General features: G+C 44.4%; 1 protein-coding gene across 3 annotated transcripts in view; it reads left to right on the top strand.

Annotated features, from left to right (window-relative positions):
* Positions 1-17,792, top strand: part of arid4b (AT-rich interaction domain 4B) — a 140,937-nt gene that overhangs the window by 31,247 nt on the left and 91,898 nt on the right. For all 3 annotated transcript variants that reach the window (XM_033021779.1, XM_033021780.1, XM_033021782.1), the window contains exon 4: positions 14,062-14,127. In XM_033021779.1, the coding sequence (XP_032877670.1) occupies positions 14,062-14,127 (66 nt within the window). The remainder of the gene's footprint in view (positions 1-14,061; positions 14,128-17,792) is intronic.

Consider the following 17,792-nt stretch of genomic DNA (forward strand, 5'->3'; position numbering starts at 1 on the left):
AGCTTGTTCTCTGGCTGTTCACACTACACATTGTTGCAGAAAATTGTCCTGAATGCATTTTCCAAACTTCCTGTAAACTGCTTTTACTAATTTGATTAACTACTCAAAAATATTGTATTAGTTTTGCTGCAAGATTATTATTTTATTTCATGATAAGTGTTGTTGCTGTTTTTTTGGACACTTCTTACATCGTCTTCAGCCATTCGGACTCTACTTCCTATCACTTGCCAGACTTAGCCCTGCCCCCACCTCCTTTCCAGCTGTCTTCCCCCAGTACAATCAGTCTGAAGAAGAGTCCCGAGCCAAAACTTAATCTATCCATGTCATCCAGAGATGCTGCTGATCCGCTGAGCACCTTGTTCTACTCAAAATTTAACATCTACAGTTCCGTGCCTAAAGTTCTAAATATGATGTAAAGAAAAATAGTACAAGGTGAAAAGCATATGTGTCTTTTTACAATACTGGAGAGTTTTTGACGAACAAGATTAGTATTCACTTTTGTACACCAATACACTCTTAACAAAAATCTACCCATCATGTGAAACCTTATAAATAGCAGATATAACTTAGATAACTTCTAGACCAAAAGTCAAAAACTTTTTTCATAATAGATAAATTTTCATCGTTTTCCCACCATTTTGGACACCAAAAGTGTAACATTAAAAACTCTGCCACATTTAGTCATGAATATTTAATTCATAAATAAACTTTATATGGCCATATATATGTTTTGATAATGATCATGGGAAATATCTTCATCTATACTAGGAGAAAAATATAGTAACATAAAGGTAATACAGTACAGTAAAGATCCTGTAACGGTCGTTGTGTTTGGTGTCCATTGTCACAACATCCGTTATCGGGGTCGGTACCTCCGTAAGTTAAACCAGGGAGGCTCCAAACCTCTAATACTTTTCAAACACCCAACGAGGTATCCTATGGTAGTTGCGATCTTCGGGTGAGTTAATTATTTTTTCTTATTTTGCAATTTAATATATCAAAACATCGTGGTGTCAAAAAAGCAACGTTAGTTTATGATATTTCCCGACTTTTTTTTTTTTTTTTTTAAATTGAAGCTTTTTTTTTTTACATAAATCAGTCATCAAAACGAAGAAACTGAGCCAATCTTCAATTTGGCAAGACACTGTCTCTTGTTTACCTTTTGTACGGACCAAGTCGCTAACTTAATTCCTTCGTGTCAACTTCGGGAAGCTCCGTAACAACCGTTACGGAGACATTTCACTTACAAAAAAAAAATCAGCCCAAATCAAACGATCTGATGAATCATCGGCTATCGATCTCGCTCAGATCCATAAGGTAATGTGCCATTTAGATTGCATTGGTGAAAATGCTTGGTTTTCGCTGGGACACCCAAACAAAAGTTTGTGTGTATGATGTGCAACGCGCGTCGCGGTGTCTGCTCAGATGGATGCAGTATTCTACTACATCAGGGGACGGCAACCTTGTTCTGCCAGGACGCATGTCTGTGAGCGGATGGCGGGCCACATCCACATGTATGGCAGGCATCAAATCACGTGTTCACATAGATCCCTCCCTTTCGAAGACCCCACCCGGAGCACTGTCCCCTAGTTACGGGCGCTCACGAACATGGCGCACCTACGGATAATTGCCTTGGCTCTGTCCTGAAGGCTGTGACTCAAATACTCACACTCACTCGTCCCCGGCCTAATGACAACCCCGATCCTGACAGTGAAGCCCAGTTACAGAAGGCGCGCGACCATGCCGGCGGCTTTGCGCAGGATACGGTACAGCCAGAGCTCGGCGGCTCCATCATTGCGGCCACCTTGCATCACTGCGCCTGGGCACCACGGCCTCGGCCCCGGGAGGTACTGGAGATGACGGAAGTCTGCGGGCCAGATAATTACAGGGAAAAAAATACGCCTGCGGGCCAGATGATTCCGGGTTACGGGCCACATTTGGCCCGGGGGCCGTAGGTTGCCGACCCCTGTACTACATGATCAGGTAAATGAAGTGGAAATGGTGTTTGCAATTTTATTGTTCCATGTACTATTCATAAACATAGAAATAAATAAGAAATATGTGTACTTACTGTACCAACCAGGTCACTGGTGGACACCACGCAACAACCGTTACACAAAATGTATTTGTGTATTCTGATGCCATTTTTTGAAACTTGTCATCAATATGCTATCTTTTCTTATATTTGTTTTGATACCATGTTAGTCATGAACCCAATAAATTGCTTGTCAACTTTTTGGAAGGATTTTGAAATTTGACCCCATTTGTCACATTTTTGTGTGCAGTATTGTAAAAAGTCACATATATATACGAAGATACTAAGGAGCAAAGCAAAAGCAGTGTGAATTGTTACTTGCCTTATTACAGTGCAAGGCAGAGTAGGATTTACAAATCTGACAACCTATCAGTACTTACTCTTGAGTCATTGTCCCATAGAGCTGGCTTTATCAGGAGATGGAGGGGATGATGAGGTTATTTGTTGATTTCGTGATTCTATATTCAGAAATTTATATATTGCTTGTATTGCTTATATTATATTGCTTCTATGGCTTCATCTGTCAGTTCATTCCTGATATGGAAACCCTCTGAGTGAAAAGGTTGCCCCTGAGGTCCCTCTTAAACGTCTCCCCTTTTACTTGAAGTCTCTGGTTTTAGATTTCTCTACCCTAGGAAAAAAATAGCATTCACTTTATCTATGCTCCTCGTGATCATGTGCCGCTCAATAAAGCCACTTCTCAGCTTTCTGCTCTCCAAAGAAAAGTGCCTATCCAACCTCTCCTTATAACTCAAGCCTGCGAGTTTGGGTAATCCTCTTCTGCATCCTTTCCTATTCAATGACATCCTTCCATAGCTGGGTGACCAGAAACTGCATGAGCACTCCACGTGTGGATCTCACCGACGGCTTGTGGAGCTGCATCATGATGTCCCAACCTTTGCACTCGATGCCCTTCCTAACAAAGGCACTTGTGCCAAACGCATCCTTCACCACATTTTCCACCTGACTTGTAGGGAACCATGCACCAAATCTTTCTGTTCTGCAACATTCTCCAGGGCTCTGCCATTTACTGTGCAAGTCATGCACTGGACCCATGCACCTGTACTTCCAGAACTCTAACTTACAGAGACCAGCTGCTTGGGAAGTTATACAGTATATGCTTCGTATGCGCAAACCGAGATTGCTCTTTGTATGAGTGTTTTTAGCAAAGTTGGTTCCTCCCAAAAGGTCCCTCAAATAAAAGATAAATGTGTATTGAGCATTGCCTTGAAATCCTGTCAACAGTCACCATTGTGGGATTGCCATGGTAATGCTAATAACAGCAAATGGGTGATTGACAAGGTCACTGTTTCTTCCTGCCACGTGTGGTAGGAGGAATGTTTGGCCGTATCTCCAGAGGCATTGTTCCTCTCCCGTGGATTAGGGGGACTGGCTCTACTGAACTGACAAGTGAGCCTTAATTATAAAAGATGCTCTCCACGTTGTATTTACTGCATTGTGTCCTGGCATGCAAAACTACTCAGCAGCCAAAGGCCGATGCCAAAGTAAACTTGCCCAGTTTTGCACTATTGGTGGTCAAGGAACACGGACTATGCTGAAGATTTAGAAAATCCTATCTTCAAACACAGCACATTCAGAGACCGACTCTTTGACTTGCTCTCGCCCCTATACACCACTCAGATACCCTCCAATAATCTTGATTCCAGCACCCATCCCTACCAAAGGGTCACAGTCGTAGCAGGATTCAGCAGAGAAACAGACCCTTTGACCCACTGAGTTCTCCAACCATCAAGCACACATTTACACTAACCCATTAAAAAAATTTCCTCACATACCCATCAACTCTCCCTCAATCTGTCATTCACCTATACACTAGGGGCAATTTACAGGAGCCAAATAATCCATCTTTGGGAAGTGGGAATTCTTGGGGGAAACCCACATAATCATCACAGGTAGAACACGCAAACTGCAATGACAGCAATAGAGGTCAGTATTGAAGCTTGGTCTCTGTGGCTGTGAGAAATTCACTGGGCAGCACAATACTCTGTAGAACCTGTGTGCACAGTCTCAAGCCAAAGACCACCTATGGGAAATAAATAACGGAGTAAGAAAGTAAGTGAGAAGGAGAAAGCTTGCACATGCATTAGGTGAGTGGGTAAGTAAATGGTACTTTATTGTCACATGTAATCCGGTAAATTCATACCGCAGACCTCACCTAGGCAGTACACAAGAATCGCCTCGGATCTGGCGCTTATCTAATGTTCGTGCCGTAGAAAACTAGTAATGTGTTACTGCAGCCACATGAGGCGCAAGAGACCCCACGTCTGGAATACTGTGAACAATTTTAGTAATCCTCTTTAACAATGGATATTGTTTAATATCCATTGGTTTTTTGGCCTTCCATCACAGCAATGTGATGGATGTTTATGTAAATTATGTTGTGTCTTGGGTCTATTTGTTTGTAATGTATGGCTGCAGAAACGACATTTCGTTTGGACCTCAAGGGGTCCAAATGACAATAAATTGAATTGTATTGTTGTATTGTATTGTTGTAATATGGGGTAGTTTAGCGAAGATTCACTAGAGTGATTCTAGGTATGGAAAAGCTAATCAAGTTAGGACTCTGGTCATGAGTCTGATTTTTATAAGAGTCTGTGAGGTGTCTTGGACATAGGTAGGGAGGGATTGGACCAGGGGGAATAGGATGTAGTCGAGGTATGTGGAAATTAATTTAGTGGGACACGAACAAGCAGAAACAATGGATCTGCTAGGACAGTTCTGTTCAAAGATCTTATAGCGGAGCAAGATAGGCCACTCCTGCGAAATGCAATGGGCTGACGTGTAGTACGCTACGGAGCGGATCGTGGGCATTTTTTTCGTCCATTCCAGTAACCGGAACCTACCCGACCCGACTCGCAGTCAAGTCAAGTCAAGTCAAGTTTATTCATCACATACACATACGAGATGTGCAGTGAAATGAAAAGTGGCAATGCTCGCGGACTTTGTGCAAAAAGACAAACAAACAAGCAACCAAACAAACTATAAACACAATCATAAACACACACATATTCTTTTACATATTAACAGTAATCAACGTTGCGGGGGAACAGTTTGTGTGTAATATAGGGTTAGATTCATAATTCTGTTCGTTCATAATTCTGTTAATTCTTGTTAAAGAATAAAATTTGACTCTGGTAATTTTCTTTTTTAATGTTTTTTAAATCGTTTCTTTTTAAATGACTCATAAGCTGTGTTTGAGTTGATTTTGTAGTAACCGGAACCTACCCTACCCGACCCGACTCGCAGCATAATCAACGTTGCGGGGGAACAGTTTGTGTGTGTGATATAGGGTTAGATTCATAACTCTGTTAGTTCTTTTTAAAGAATGAAATGTTTATAACATTTGACTGGTAATTTTCTTTTTTAATGTTTTTTAAATAATTTCTTTTTAAATGGCTCATATACTGTGTTTGAGTTTGTTTTGCACTCTGTAATTCATTCATCTAATCACACTGTTCACAACTGCAGTATTTGGGAAAATAATAGCAATATGAAGATTCCAGTTGCTCTAGCCCTGGAATGTTACATAATGTTTTTGTGTCTATGGAGTTGTTTCTCAACAATAAAATGGGCCTGGTCTTCCCAATAGCCAGAGAGTGGAATGAGATCTGTAAATGGTGGGGTTATCTAAATTAAGTATTTCACAAAATTAAATTTGTTTAAGCAAGATTTACAAATGATGTATAACTTAAGGATGGTTTTATTCAGCGAGCATACAACTGATTAGATTGTGCTGGAAAGAACACACATACATGAATGTGATATAGATGTATATAATAATATAACACACACATTTACATTTCTTCTGATTTTTATATCCAATGATGAACTTTATTTCAGACTAGACAAGGGACAACATTAAATAAAAAACATTGTAAACCTCCCCGCAACTTCACTTTGGTGTCTCGGCCGTGCTGATCCAGGCTAGACTCCCCGCACGCTGTGGAAGGAACATCTTTTCGCTTTTATTGTGATTTATTTCTCTTTTTAAAACTGAATATCTGATAACGACACATTAGCAGCATATGGCACCAATATTGCACCAACCCACTCAATTTTAAATAATTCATAATAGAAATCCATTCACATGGTTAACACTTTATTTCTGACATGCATAATAAGATTTACGTAATTCACATTATTCTGTGCGCGAGATAGACAGGGTTGCAGTGATCAGCATATCAGCTAACCAGTGAAAGTGATGTACAATTCAACGTATGTAACACAATGATAGCCCCACCCCTGCTTACACCAAAGGGCAAACGTCCAACGTAGATACAATAATAAATAAATCGCCATTTGCATTGTTTTGCGCAGCTAACAAATCACAATTTCACACAATGTACATAAGATGGCAGTTATTTGACGAATGTGGAATTCTCTGCCTCAAAGGGCAGTGGAGGCAGGTTCTCTGGATGCCGTCAAGAGAGAGCTAGATAGGGTTCTTAAAAATAGCGGAGTTAGGGGATATGGGGAGAAGGCAGGAACGGGGTACTGATTGTGGATGATTAGCCATGACCACGGTGCTGGCTCGAAGGGCCGAATGGCCTACTCCTACACCTATTGTCTATTGAGGCCTCGACTGTACCTGAGACAACGGGGAGCACTCGGCTCTAAGATCTGAACTATAGTGAGAGTTCGGGCAGACTTAATAAAATTCTCAGTACAAGGATGTTGGCCTGAGGCCTCGACTGCACCTGAGACAAAGGGGAGCACCCAGCTCTATGATCTGAACTCTCGTGAAAGTTCGGGCAGACTTAATAAAATTCTCAGTACAAAACAGAGTCAATATGTTCATATTCTGCATTAAATAACACGGAGGTAGAAAGAAAATGCTCTTGAGGAGAAGATTTTTAAGAGAATGTTGTCATGAGGCCTCGACTATCTGAGCTCAATGATCTAACTATAGTGAGAGATTGAACAGACTAAATAAAATGGGTCCTATACTCGCCCATGAATCTGCCCATGACCGTACTACGTGTTTTGCGTAGGAGTAGGCCATCTTGCTCCGCTATAAGATCTTTGGTTCTGTTTGGGATTTTGGGGAGAAGATAAAATCGGGCCGCGAGGGGCTGGGGAACGATGAGAGTGGAGGCTTTAGACCAGGGGTCGGCAACCTTGTTCTGCATAGGGGCTGGGACGCATGTCTGTGAGCGGATGGCGGGGCACATCTACCACGTGTTCACATAGATCCTGCCCCGGGTGGCAGGCATTAAATCATGTGTTCACCTAGATCACGCCCCTTTGAGGGCGCCGCCCGGAACACTGGCCCCTAGTTACAGGCGCTCACGAACACGTCGTACCTACGGACCATTGCCTTGGCTCTGTCCTGAAGGCGGTGGTTCAAATACTCATACTCACTCGTCCCCGGCCTATTGACAACCCCGATCCCGACAGTGAAGCCCAAACACACAAGGTTCGCGCCCTTGTCGGCGGTTTTGAGACCAGAGAGAGGGAGAGAGGGAGATTGAGGAGGTGGGGAGGAAGGAAGGTCAGCGCTCCTCAGACAACACCGGCATCATTGCCCCGCTGCCTAGGCCGTCCCTGTCCACCGCCAAAGGAGGAGGCAGTTGGGATCTCCTCAAGCGGCCGAGCGGTGCAGACGCTTCAGACGGCGGAAGGGGGCCTCCCGCTCGCTCGCTCCCTGTTCCCGGCCTCGGCGTGCGAGAGGGTTTGTTTTGAAAGCATAGCTGGCAGAGTGGCAAGCAGCGACCGCTGTCAGGACGGGCAGGAGGAGCCACTGTCGCTGCTGCTGTGCGGGGCCCGTCATTCGCTCTGATTCTCCGTCACCTCGCACCTAGTATCTTTGACCCGCACTACAGCTATTGCCGCCGTCGACACGAAACGTCACGTTCCTTTTCTCCAGAGATGCTGCCTGACCCGCTGAGTTACTCCAGTTTTTTGTGTTTGTCTTTGGTATAAACCAGCATTTGCAGTGCCAAGCCGGGCAAAATGACTCGGCATTTAGGTTGCCCGGCGGCACTTTAGGTGGTCATTGGCACCCGGGTAACCGCTAATTTCGAGCCCTGCTGTTACCCAGAGTTCTATTTATGATAGACCTTGATAAATCAAATTTAGCAACTACATTTTCTTTTGCTCTGACTCTGATTGTCCTTCAGCCATGTATGCACTCGTGTATTGAAGACCTGTCTGTGTGCTTATTGTGTGCATCTATTGCTTTATTGAAATATGTATGACCACAACAAATTTTCCAGCCTTTCTTGCAATCCACTCTTTGTGGTTGAGCAGATTGCATCATGGGGTCAAGTGAAATTGCAGGCCTTGTTATGACCTTGAAACGTGGTCTTCTCAAGAAGAGTCTGCGCTTTTGTTAATGCCTTTGCATTTCCTGGTTCTATATGTTGCGGCTAGCAGGAGTGAATGGCATAGCTCCAACTATTGAGTCACACAATTGGAACTTTGGTGTGTCACTGCAGTTTGAATATTATGGTCTGTTCATAGGCCAAGGCTATGAACAGACTATAATGCTGCAGGATTATTATGTAGGATAGTTGGAAATGGTCCTGTCCTTGTTCTTTCTACCTGATGCTTTGCAGCTTTGCTGAATTTCCAGACGTCCATACAGCAGTAGCAGTGGTGGTATTAGGAAATGTAGAAAGCAGGGCTCTCACTTACCTTTTTTTCCCTGTTGCCAGCCGGGCAACCTCGGCAGCTTTTTTGGTTGCCAAATGACAGTTTAGATGGTCATTTAAGACGGCTTGCATGACGTGTGCGAAAATGTACTCGGAAGAAGTGCGTAGTTACCAGTCGGAATTATGGTCAATGAAGCATTCACATATTATTTCTGCTTCAAATAAAGTCACAAACTAAACATATTCACCAATCAAGACATGGTATATACCACAATGACATGCAGCAAAATTACAATACAGTATCTCATCTCTTTTTACACGTTGCAATGAATGCAATTTCTATTATCTCTTTCCACTTCCAAACAAAAATCTGGTTGGATTATTCAGCCTATGATCAACCTCGGTGAGACCAAGCGCAGGCTTGGCGATCGCTTCGCTCAACACCTCCACTCAGTTTGCAATAACCAACCTGATCTCCCGGTGGCTCAGCACTTCAACTCCCCGTCCCATTCCGAATCCGACCTTTCTGTCCTGGGCCTCCTCCATGGCCAGAGTGAGACCATCGTAAATTGGAGGAGCAGCACCTCATATTTTGCTTGGGCAGTTTACACCCCAGCGGTATGAACATTGACCTCCAATTTCAGGTAGTCCCTGCTTTCTCCTCCGCTTCCCAGGTCTCCCTCAGCCCACTGTCTCCGCCTCTTCCTTTCTTTCTTCTTCCGGACCCCCCGCACCCTCACATCAGTCTGAAGAAGGGTCTCGACCCGAAACTTCAGTTATTTCCTTCGCCCCATAGATGCTGCCTCACCTGCTGAGTTTCTCCGGCATTTTTGTCTACCCAATCACACCAGTTCTGTTATCCCACTTTCCTCACCCACTCCCTACACATTAGGGGTTTGCAGGGAGAATGTGCAAATTCAACAGAGACAGTGACCGAGAACAGGATCAAACACAGACCTCTGGCATGTGAGGAAGGATGTCCACCAGCTGTGCCACTATATTTTATTTTCCAACACACAAAAAATTATACATTGATAACATTGGTTACTAAAAAAAAAAAGAAACTATCCATTTTCAGTCTTAAATCTCTAAGTGACGCTATGTCCTCCTTTACAGCTACTGTATGTTTTAATTCAGTTCAAGACTATGGGGCAGTACATTGGCCATAAAGTTGCTGCCTAAAAGTGCCAGAGACCTGGAATTGATCCTGAATATGGGTGCTGTCTTTATGGAGTTTTGTTTTCTCGTTTATAACATTGTTTACAGAGTACTATGTTTACATATTCTGTTGTGCTGCTGCAAGTAAGGATTTCAATGTTCTAACTCGGACGTGAGAGAATAAAACACTCTTGACTCTTGACTTACGTCACTAATGTGTGGGATAGAACTAGTGTATGGGTGATCGGTGGTCGGCGTGGACTCGGTGGGCCGAAGGGCCTGTTTCCACGCTGTATCTTTAAATTAAACTAAAAACACTAAAACCAGAGGAAATAAAGAAGTGTCTCTACCCGAAACGTCACCCAATTTCTTCTATCCAGAGATCCTGGCTGCTCCATGGAGTTCCACTGCACAATTAAAGCATGGAATAGTCTTCACCCTACCAAAGGTACTCAACCAGACGCAACTAAATTTAAGGTACCTCTTTTTTCCCCAAGAACCCTTTTTTGCTTAAGTCCAAGTCAAGAGTCAAGAGTTTTATTGTCATGTGTCCCAGATAGGACAATTAAATTCTTGCTTGCTGCAGCACAACAGAATATGTAAACATAATACAGAACAGGAGATACAGAATAGGAGATAAAAGACCCGAGAGCCGCGACCCGGACAAGAATGGCGGGCGGAGACGGAGAGTGACAGAGAGAGAGATAGAGAGGGGACCCGCTGAGAATTAAATGATAGGTGTCACAGGGTGCTTGCTAAGCCGGGCAAAATGGCATGGCTTTCAGGTTGCCCGACGGGACTGTAGGTTGCCATTGGCACCCGGGCAACCGTTAATTTCGAGCCCTGAGAAAGCCATGGAGCTGATTGAATACACTTTTGTGAGTGGGCCTTGTGGTGAAGGTGGGAGATGAGAGGTGGAAACAAAATAATGTGTGCCTATAAAATACTCCACAGAATCCCATGTCAATTCATCCCTTCCCACCCAAACCACCCCCTCCCCTGGTACTTTCCCTTGCAACCCATAGGAAATGCTGCACTTGTCGCTTTACCTCCCCCCCTCGACTCCATCAAAGGACCCAAGCAGTCTTTCCAGGTGAGGCAGAGGTTCACCTGCACCTCCTCCAACCTCACCTATTGCATCCGCTGTTCCAGGTGTCAACTGCTCTACATCGGTGAGACCAAACGCAGGCTTGGTGATCGCTTCGCACGCCCAACACCTCCGCTCAGTTTGCAATAACCAACCTGATCTCCAGGTGGCTCAGCACTTCAACTCCCCCTCCCATTCCGAATTCGACCTTTCTGTCCTGGGCCTCATCCATGGCCAGGGTGAGTCCCATCGCAAATTGGAGGAGCAGCACCTCCTATTTCTCTTGGGTAGTACCAGCGGTATGAACATTGACCTCCAATTTCAGGTAGTCCTTGCTTTCTCCCTTTTTCCCCTTCCCTTCTCAGCTCTCCCACAGCCTACTGTCTCCGCTTCTTCCTTTCTTCCCCCCCCCCCACAGCAGTCTGAAGAAGGGTCTCGACCCGAAACGTCGCCTATTCCTTTGCTCCATAGATGCTGCCACACCCGCTGAGTTTCTCCAGCATTTTTGTCTACCTTCCACAGAATACAATCCTCTTGCTAATGCATGTCATTGTGTGCTTCTTAAAATAATAATATTAAAGGGAAGATTTTAACATTGAGGGAGCCATATAAATAGAAGCCGAGAGCCTCATCTTTTAGCCTATGAAGTGTCAGCATATTTCATCCTTGTAACTAAGGTTCTATAATTTTCTGAAACCCCAGGTCAGGGAGAGGATAAAAAAGGCATGGTTCATCCTGTTGATTGCTGTACCGTGAAGACATGAGCTGGAATAAGCCATTTAGCCTGTTTCTTTCCACCATTCAGTGAGGTGGTTTATCTTTGCCTTAACGCCAACTTTGCCCATACCCCCTGGAACAAAGTGATATCTTTATTGGCTAGGCTGCCTTGTTTTGAAAGCATTGTCCAACAGAACAACAGAGCTTGACGGCTGTTTAGGGATATGTAAACTCTGATGTTTGGTCTTCCAGTAGCTGATCAGTCGCTTATAATGATATAAACCATGTCTACTAGTTGTTTTAATTCCATATTTGTATTGATTTACTCAAATCACAGGGGACATAATAACACACAGCCTGTGACCGAAGCTGCGATGCAATATCTTGGGAGTTGATCACTGACAAGGCATTGGACTAGTTGGAGGCTTAAACTTAAAGCAGCATGTTGTTTTTTGTCCCTTAAGTCAAATGTAAAAGAACTGATTACTTGAATTTAAATTCTTCAACTATCATGGTGGACTTTCAAAAATCCTGGCATGTAACTTAACCATTGAACCGCTGCAACCAAAACAAGTACAGAAAAGGGAACCTTGTGAAAGCATAGCCTGTATAGGAATAAGAGGTCAGATGTAGGGGGGAGGGGAGAAAGCTAGGAGAGAGGATGGGCAAGATAAAGCATGGCAGGTAACAGGTCAACACAGGGGAGTAGGTTTTGATAGGCAGATGATTGGACAAAGGCCAGAGATGAAAAAAAGGTTTGAGACGAAACGATTGCAAATTGTGCAGCCAGAAGAAGGAATGTAGGAGGAAGTTGGGACGGGAGAAATAGGTGGGAGTTTAGGTGGGGCATGGGGTGGGGGTGGGGTTGGGGGGGGTTGTTGGAGGTTACCAAAAAATGAAGAATTCGGTATTCATACTGTTGGGTTGTAAGTTACCCAAGCAGAATATGAGGTGCTGTTCCTTTTTGCTTTGGGCCTCACTCTGGCAATGGAAGAGGCTCATGGCAGAAAGTTCAGTATGGGAAGGGAAATGTTTAGCAACTAGGAAAACCATTAGGCCTTGACAGACCGAGTGCACGTGTTCGGCTAAATTAGTTTGGGAGTTCCACATGGAAAAGCTGTACAACTTCAGCCGTACATGCTGAAACCTTCAGACCATTTGTTGTTGGACTCCAATCAAACACATTTTCACTCTCAACTACATGTTTATCACCCAAAATGCTTTAAAAAATTGTGCTGTGTACGAAGGCAGCAGAGGCCCTTAAGGATAGGGAAGGGATAAATAATCAATGGCTCATTCCTGCTTGTTGGTCCATGTCTGTGTCTCTTTCCAACCTTTGATCTTCTAAAATGATTTAATATCAAAACAATATGGAAGCTACACGATTCCCTCAATATGCATTGTGAGAAACAAGAGTATGTTAAAATAGTATTCCTTAGAAATCAGGCACAGTGCACATTGTAGACACAGGAACTGCAGATACTGGTTTATAAAGAGAGACATAATGTGCTGGAGTAACTCAGTGGGTCAGGCAGCATGTCTGGAGAACATGGATAGATTTTGGGACTGGGCCCTATTTCAGACTGATTGTGGTAGGTGAGAAGAGAGGGGAGGAAGTGGTGGAAACACTTTTTGTGCATCTTCTCTCCTTGTCTCAGAGCCTTATGTCTTCTTCTCATCTGGTCTTTGTCCACCCACCTGCCAATCACCCCCCCCCCCCCCCCCCCCCCCATCTGTATCGCATGCCTGTATCACCCTCACCTCTACTTCCAGCTTTCAACCCCCCCCCCCCCCCCCCCCCACTACAAACAGTAGGGACCCAACCTAAAATGTCACCTGTCCATGTTCTCTTGAGATGCTGACTGACACGCTGTTACTCCATCATTTTGTGTCTTCACATTGCCCATTGCTAGTTGCACCAATGACGGTGGCAGTGAGCTGCTTTGATCTCTGAACTATTTAGTAAAAATGCTTTTGCGGTGTTTGGGAGATGCACAATTTTATCTTCACAACGTTGAAGAAATCATTGTTGAAAACAGGGACAGCATGGTGTGATCAAGTAAACAAATATGAGTTGGTGATATTCCAGTGCATCTGTGCATTCCTCCAAAATTCCTCAACATGATTACATTTAAATTGACCGAACTAAATAACTTAAGCCACTGCCGTTTAATTGTCATGATTTCTTCTTCAAAATTGTTATAAAATATTCTTTGAAATTGTTTTTTTTTTAAGAAACCTGCGGTCAAGGATAAAATGTAGAACTACTACATTATGACTTCTATTTCTTGTAAATGATACAGAACATAATCAAGGAGAAGTTTGAATTGATTGCACAAAAGTCTGTTTATTTACCAGAAGAGGTGTATATATAAAGGTTAACACACTTGTCAGTGTTGACAGATTTTTGCACTTGTCCTTACTATTGTTTGATAATTTTATTCTTATAGGTAACTTTCAAACATGATTCATCGACTGTGGAAGTACAGGATGATCACATCAAGGGACCACTCAAGGTATGAACTCCCATTCTTATATATTGCTTATACATTATTTTAATGATTGATGGAAATAAATCCCAGTACCTATAATAGCAGTTTGTAATATCTGTACTGATCTATTGAGTGAATTTTATTGATTACTAGACCAAGTGGGACCCGTTGGGTCCATGTCACACGGGAGGGCTGGTCCCCGAACGCAATATTCATTTAATGTAAATGAGATCCCATTGTGATGTAATGGTGGAACGCAGCTGTTTTTTTTTTAAATGGGAGTTTTTTAATGTAAATGAGATCCCATTGTAATGTAATTGTGGGGTGCAATACTGCTTACGGGCAGTTTATGTAAACGAGATCACATTGTGACGTCATACGCTGCTGACTGCCAGTGCAGATGGAAGAAATTTTTGTCAAACTGGGGTTTTGTAAAGTTTAAGATGTGAATAACTTGTAAAATATACTATCAATCTGAACGAAACTTGATACAACACACCACAGGACAATGGTGAGTAAGATAGTCCAAAATTGTAGCGCTATTGTGTATCGTTTTGGTGTAATTTCAGGGCATCACAGTCAGACAGACAGACATAGAAACAAACAAGATGAGAGTTTTAGTAATATATATACTAGACCAAGTGGGACCAGTTAGGTCTCATTCCCCCAACGCAATATTCCACCATTCACCCGTTCCCCCAGCGCAACCCGTTCCCCCAACGCAATATTCCACCACTCATCCATAGCCCCCAACTGCGCAGGCGCGGCTCATTTCCCCTCATCCCTCAGCACTCCCTCCCCCTCCTCTTCACCAATCCTCTTCTTTCTCCTCTCCTCCTCCCCTCCCCCACTCCCTTTAATTAGGCAAGGCAACTTTAATGAGGCAAGGCAACTTTAATTAGGCAACACAGTTTTAGCATTTCCAAATCCAAGGCAACACAGCTTTAGTATTTCTAAACTATTATTTCAAACCATATTAAGGGCACTGACAGGTCAGTAAAACCACTCACAGTTTAGTGGACATGTGTTCAGTGTTATTCACAGCTCAGACTGTGAGACGTGACCCTCTCGCTCCCCCATCTTGCAGAGATTGACTGAGGCACTCAACACTTCTGGGTTTTATAGACCCTCCGGAAAGGGCGTGGCCTTCAGGAGAGAGAATCTCAAAAAAATTTAAACACTAATAACTTTTATTTTTCTTCGATGGGAAAAATCCTCTTGTCGTGCACAGAGGAGGGGGACTCTGAATAAGATGGCCAAAAATCACAGCCGTAAGTGGCAGCGTTTTTTTCTAAAATCAATATACAGAACAACAGGAAGTGGTCAAGATCAGACTTTTAGTAATATAGATTTATACTAGATCAAGCAGAACCCGTTGGGTGCTTGTCACACGGGAGGCCTTGTCCCTCAATGCAACTTGTTCCCCCAACCCAATATTCGACCACTCGCCCATCGCCCCCAAGGGAGGCCTGGTCCCCCAACGCAATCCGTTCCCCAAAGCAATATTCCACCCAACGCAATATTCCACCACTCACCCATAGCCCCCATGGGAGGCGTGGTCCCCCAACGCAATATTCCACCACTCACCCATAGCCCCCATGGGAGGCGTGGTCCCCCAACGCAATATTCCACCACTCATCTGTTTCCCCAACTCAACCCGTTCCCCCAACACAATATTCCACCACTCACCCATAGCTCCCAACTGTGCAGAGGGTGCTCATTTCGCCTTAGTCACCCTCCCTCATTTTTAAACTTTAAAAAAAAATCCAATTGCACTTGCTAGCTCGCAGAACTCGGTGTATGGTGACTTTCGAAAAAATGCATTTGCCCTTGATAGGGCTAGCAGGGTTCATGGATAGCAACAATGTTGTGAGCAGGGCTACAATCCCATTGTGATGACATAGCTGTAAGCACAGGGAAGACATTTTTCTCAAATTAGGGTTTTGTAAATCTAAAAATGTAAAAAAACTTGTAAAATATAACATCAATCTGAACGAAACATGACACAAACCACCACCGGACAATTATGAGTAAGGTGGTGCAAACATTTTAGCGCTATCGTGTACCGTTTTGGCTTAGTTCCGTGATCACAATGACACACACACACACACACACACACACACACACACACACACACACACACACACACACACACACACACACACACACACACACACACACACACACACACGCGCGCGCACAGAAACAAACAAGATGAGAGTTTTAGTGATAGATAGATACATAGATACATAGATACATAGATACATAGATAGATAGATAGATAGATAGATAGACAGACAGACAGACAGACAGACAGACAGACAGACAGACAGACAGACAGACAGATAGATAGATACCAAGTGGGACCAATTGGGTCCCTGTCACACAGGACGGTTGGTCATCGAACGCAATATTCCACAACTCGCCTATATCTCCCAACTGCGTAGGCGCTGACGTTTTTAAAATTTAAAGTTTTTACAATAACTTGTAAAAAATATGACAAGCTAGATGCAGGAAAAATGTTCCCAATGTTGGGCGAGTCCAGAACCAGGGGCCACAGTATTAGAATAAAGAGGCGGTCATTTAAGACTGAGGTGAGAAAAAACTTTTCACCCAGAGAGTTGTGAATTTATGGAATTCCGTGCCACAGAGAGCAGTGGAGGCCAAATCACTGGATGGATTTAAGAGAGAGTTATATAGAGCTCTAGGGGCTAGCGGAGTCAAGGGATATGGGGAGAAGGCAGGCACGGGTTATTGATAGGGGACGATCAGCCATGATCACAATGAATGGCGGTGCTGGCTCGAAAGGCTGAATGGCCTCCTCCTGCACCTATTTTCTATGTTTCTATCAATATGAGAGCATCGCACTCTCCCTCTTCAGTCCCCTATTCCCCTCTTCCATTATCCTCCCAATCCCCACCCTCCACCAACCCTCCTCTGCTCCCTCCCCCCCTCTCTTCCCCCTCCCCTCCTCCATTACCTCGCCATCCCTCTTCCTACCCCTATCCTCCTCCATTCCCTCTCATCCCTCTTTACCCTCCCTCTTCTTTCCCTTCTCTTCCTCCCCTCCCCCACTCCCTCTCTTTCCCCTACCCTCAGTCACTCACTCCCTCCATAACCCATATCTCTCCCCTACCCCCTCCTCTTCCGCTATCCCCATCCTCCCCCGCTCCACATCTCTTCCCTATCCCACCCCCCCCCCACTCTCGCTCCTCACCTCCCCCACTTTCCCATCCCTAACCCCTCCTCTCCCTCAATCCCCCCAACTCCCTCCTCACCTCCCCAGGATTTCAATGTAAACCACTGCCGGCCCCGTTTTCTCCACCATGTCGCCGCTGTCGGGGGGGGGGGGGCGGATGGGCCGAGCGGTCTGGAGTCGCGGGAGGGAGAAGCCGAGACTGCGGCCTAATCCGGCTCCTCTCGCTCCGGAGCAGCAGCCCCTGTGCTACGCACCTGCTCGAACCCCAGCCCAGGGCCCGGAGCCACGCTACGGGCCCAGTCTGTGTCCGTGTCTGTCCAGCGTGCTTTTATCGGGAACAGCAAGTTTTTTAATGTAAATGAGATCCCATTGTGATGTAATGGTGGGATGGATAAATTAGATCCCATTGTGATGTCATTGTGGGTTGTGGGAAGAGGGAAAAGAACCTTATTAATGCGGACAGAAATTACTCTCAGTGATCAAATTAACT

The sequence above is a fragment of the Amblyraja radiata genome, chromosome 5 (genome assembly GCF_010909765.2).
Source record: "Amblyraja radiata isolate CabotCenter1 chromosome 5, sAmbRad1.1.pri, whole genome shotgun sequence".
Classification (NCBI taxonomy): Eukaryota; Metazoa; Chordata; class Chondrichthyes; order Rajiformes; family Rajidae; genus Amblyraja; species Amblyraja radiata.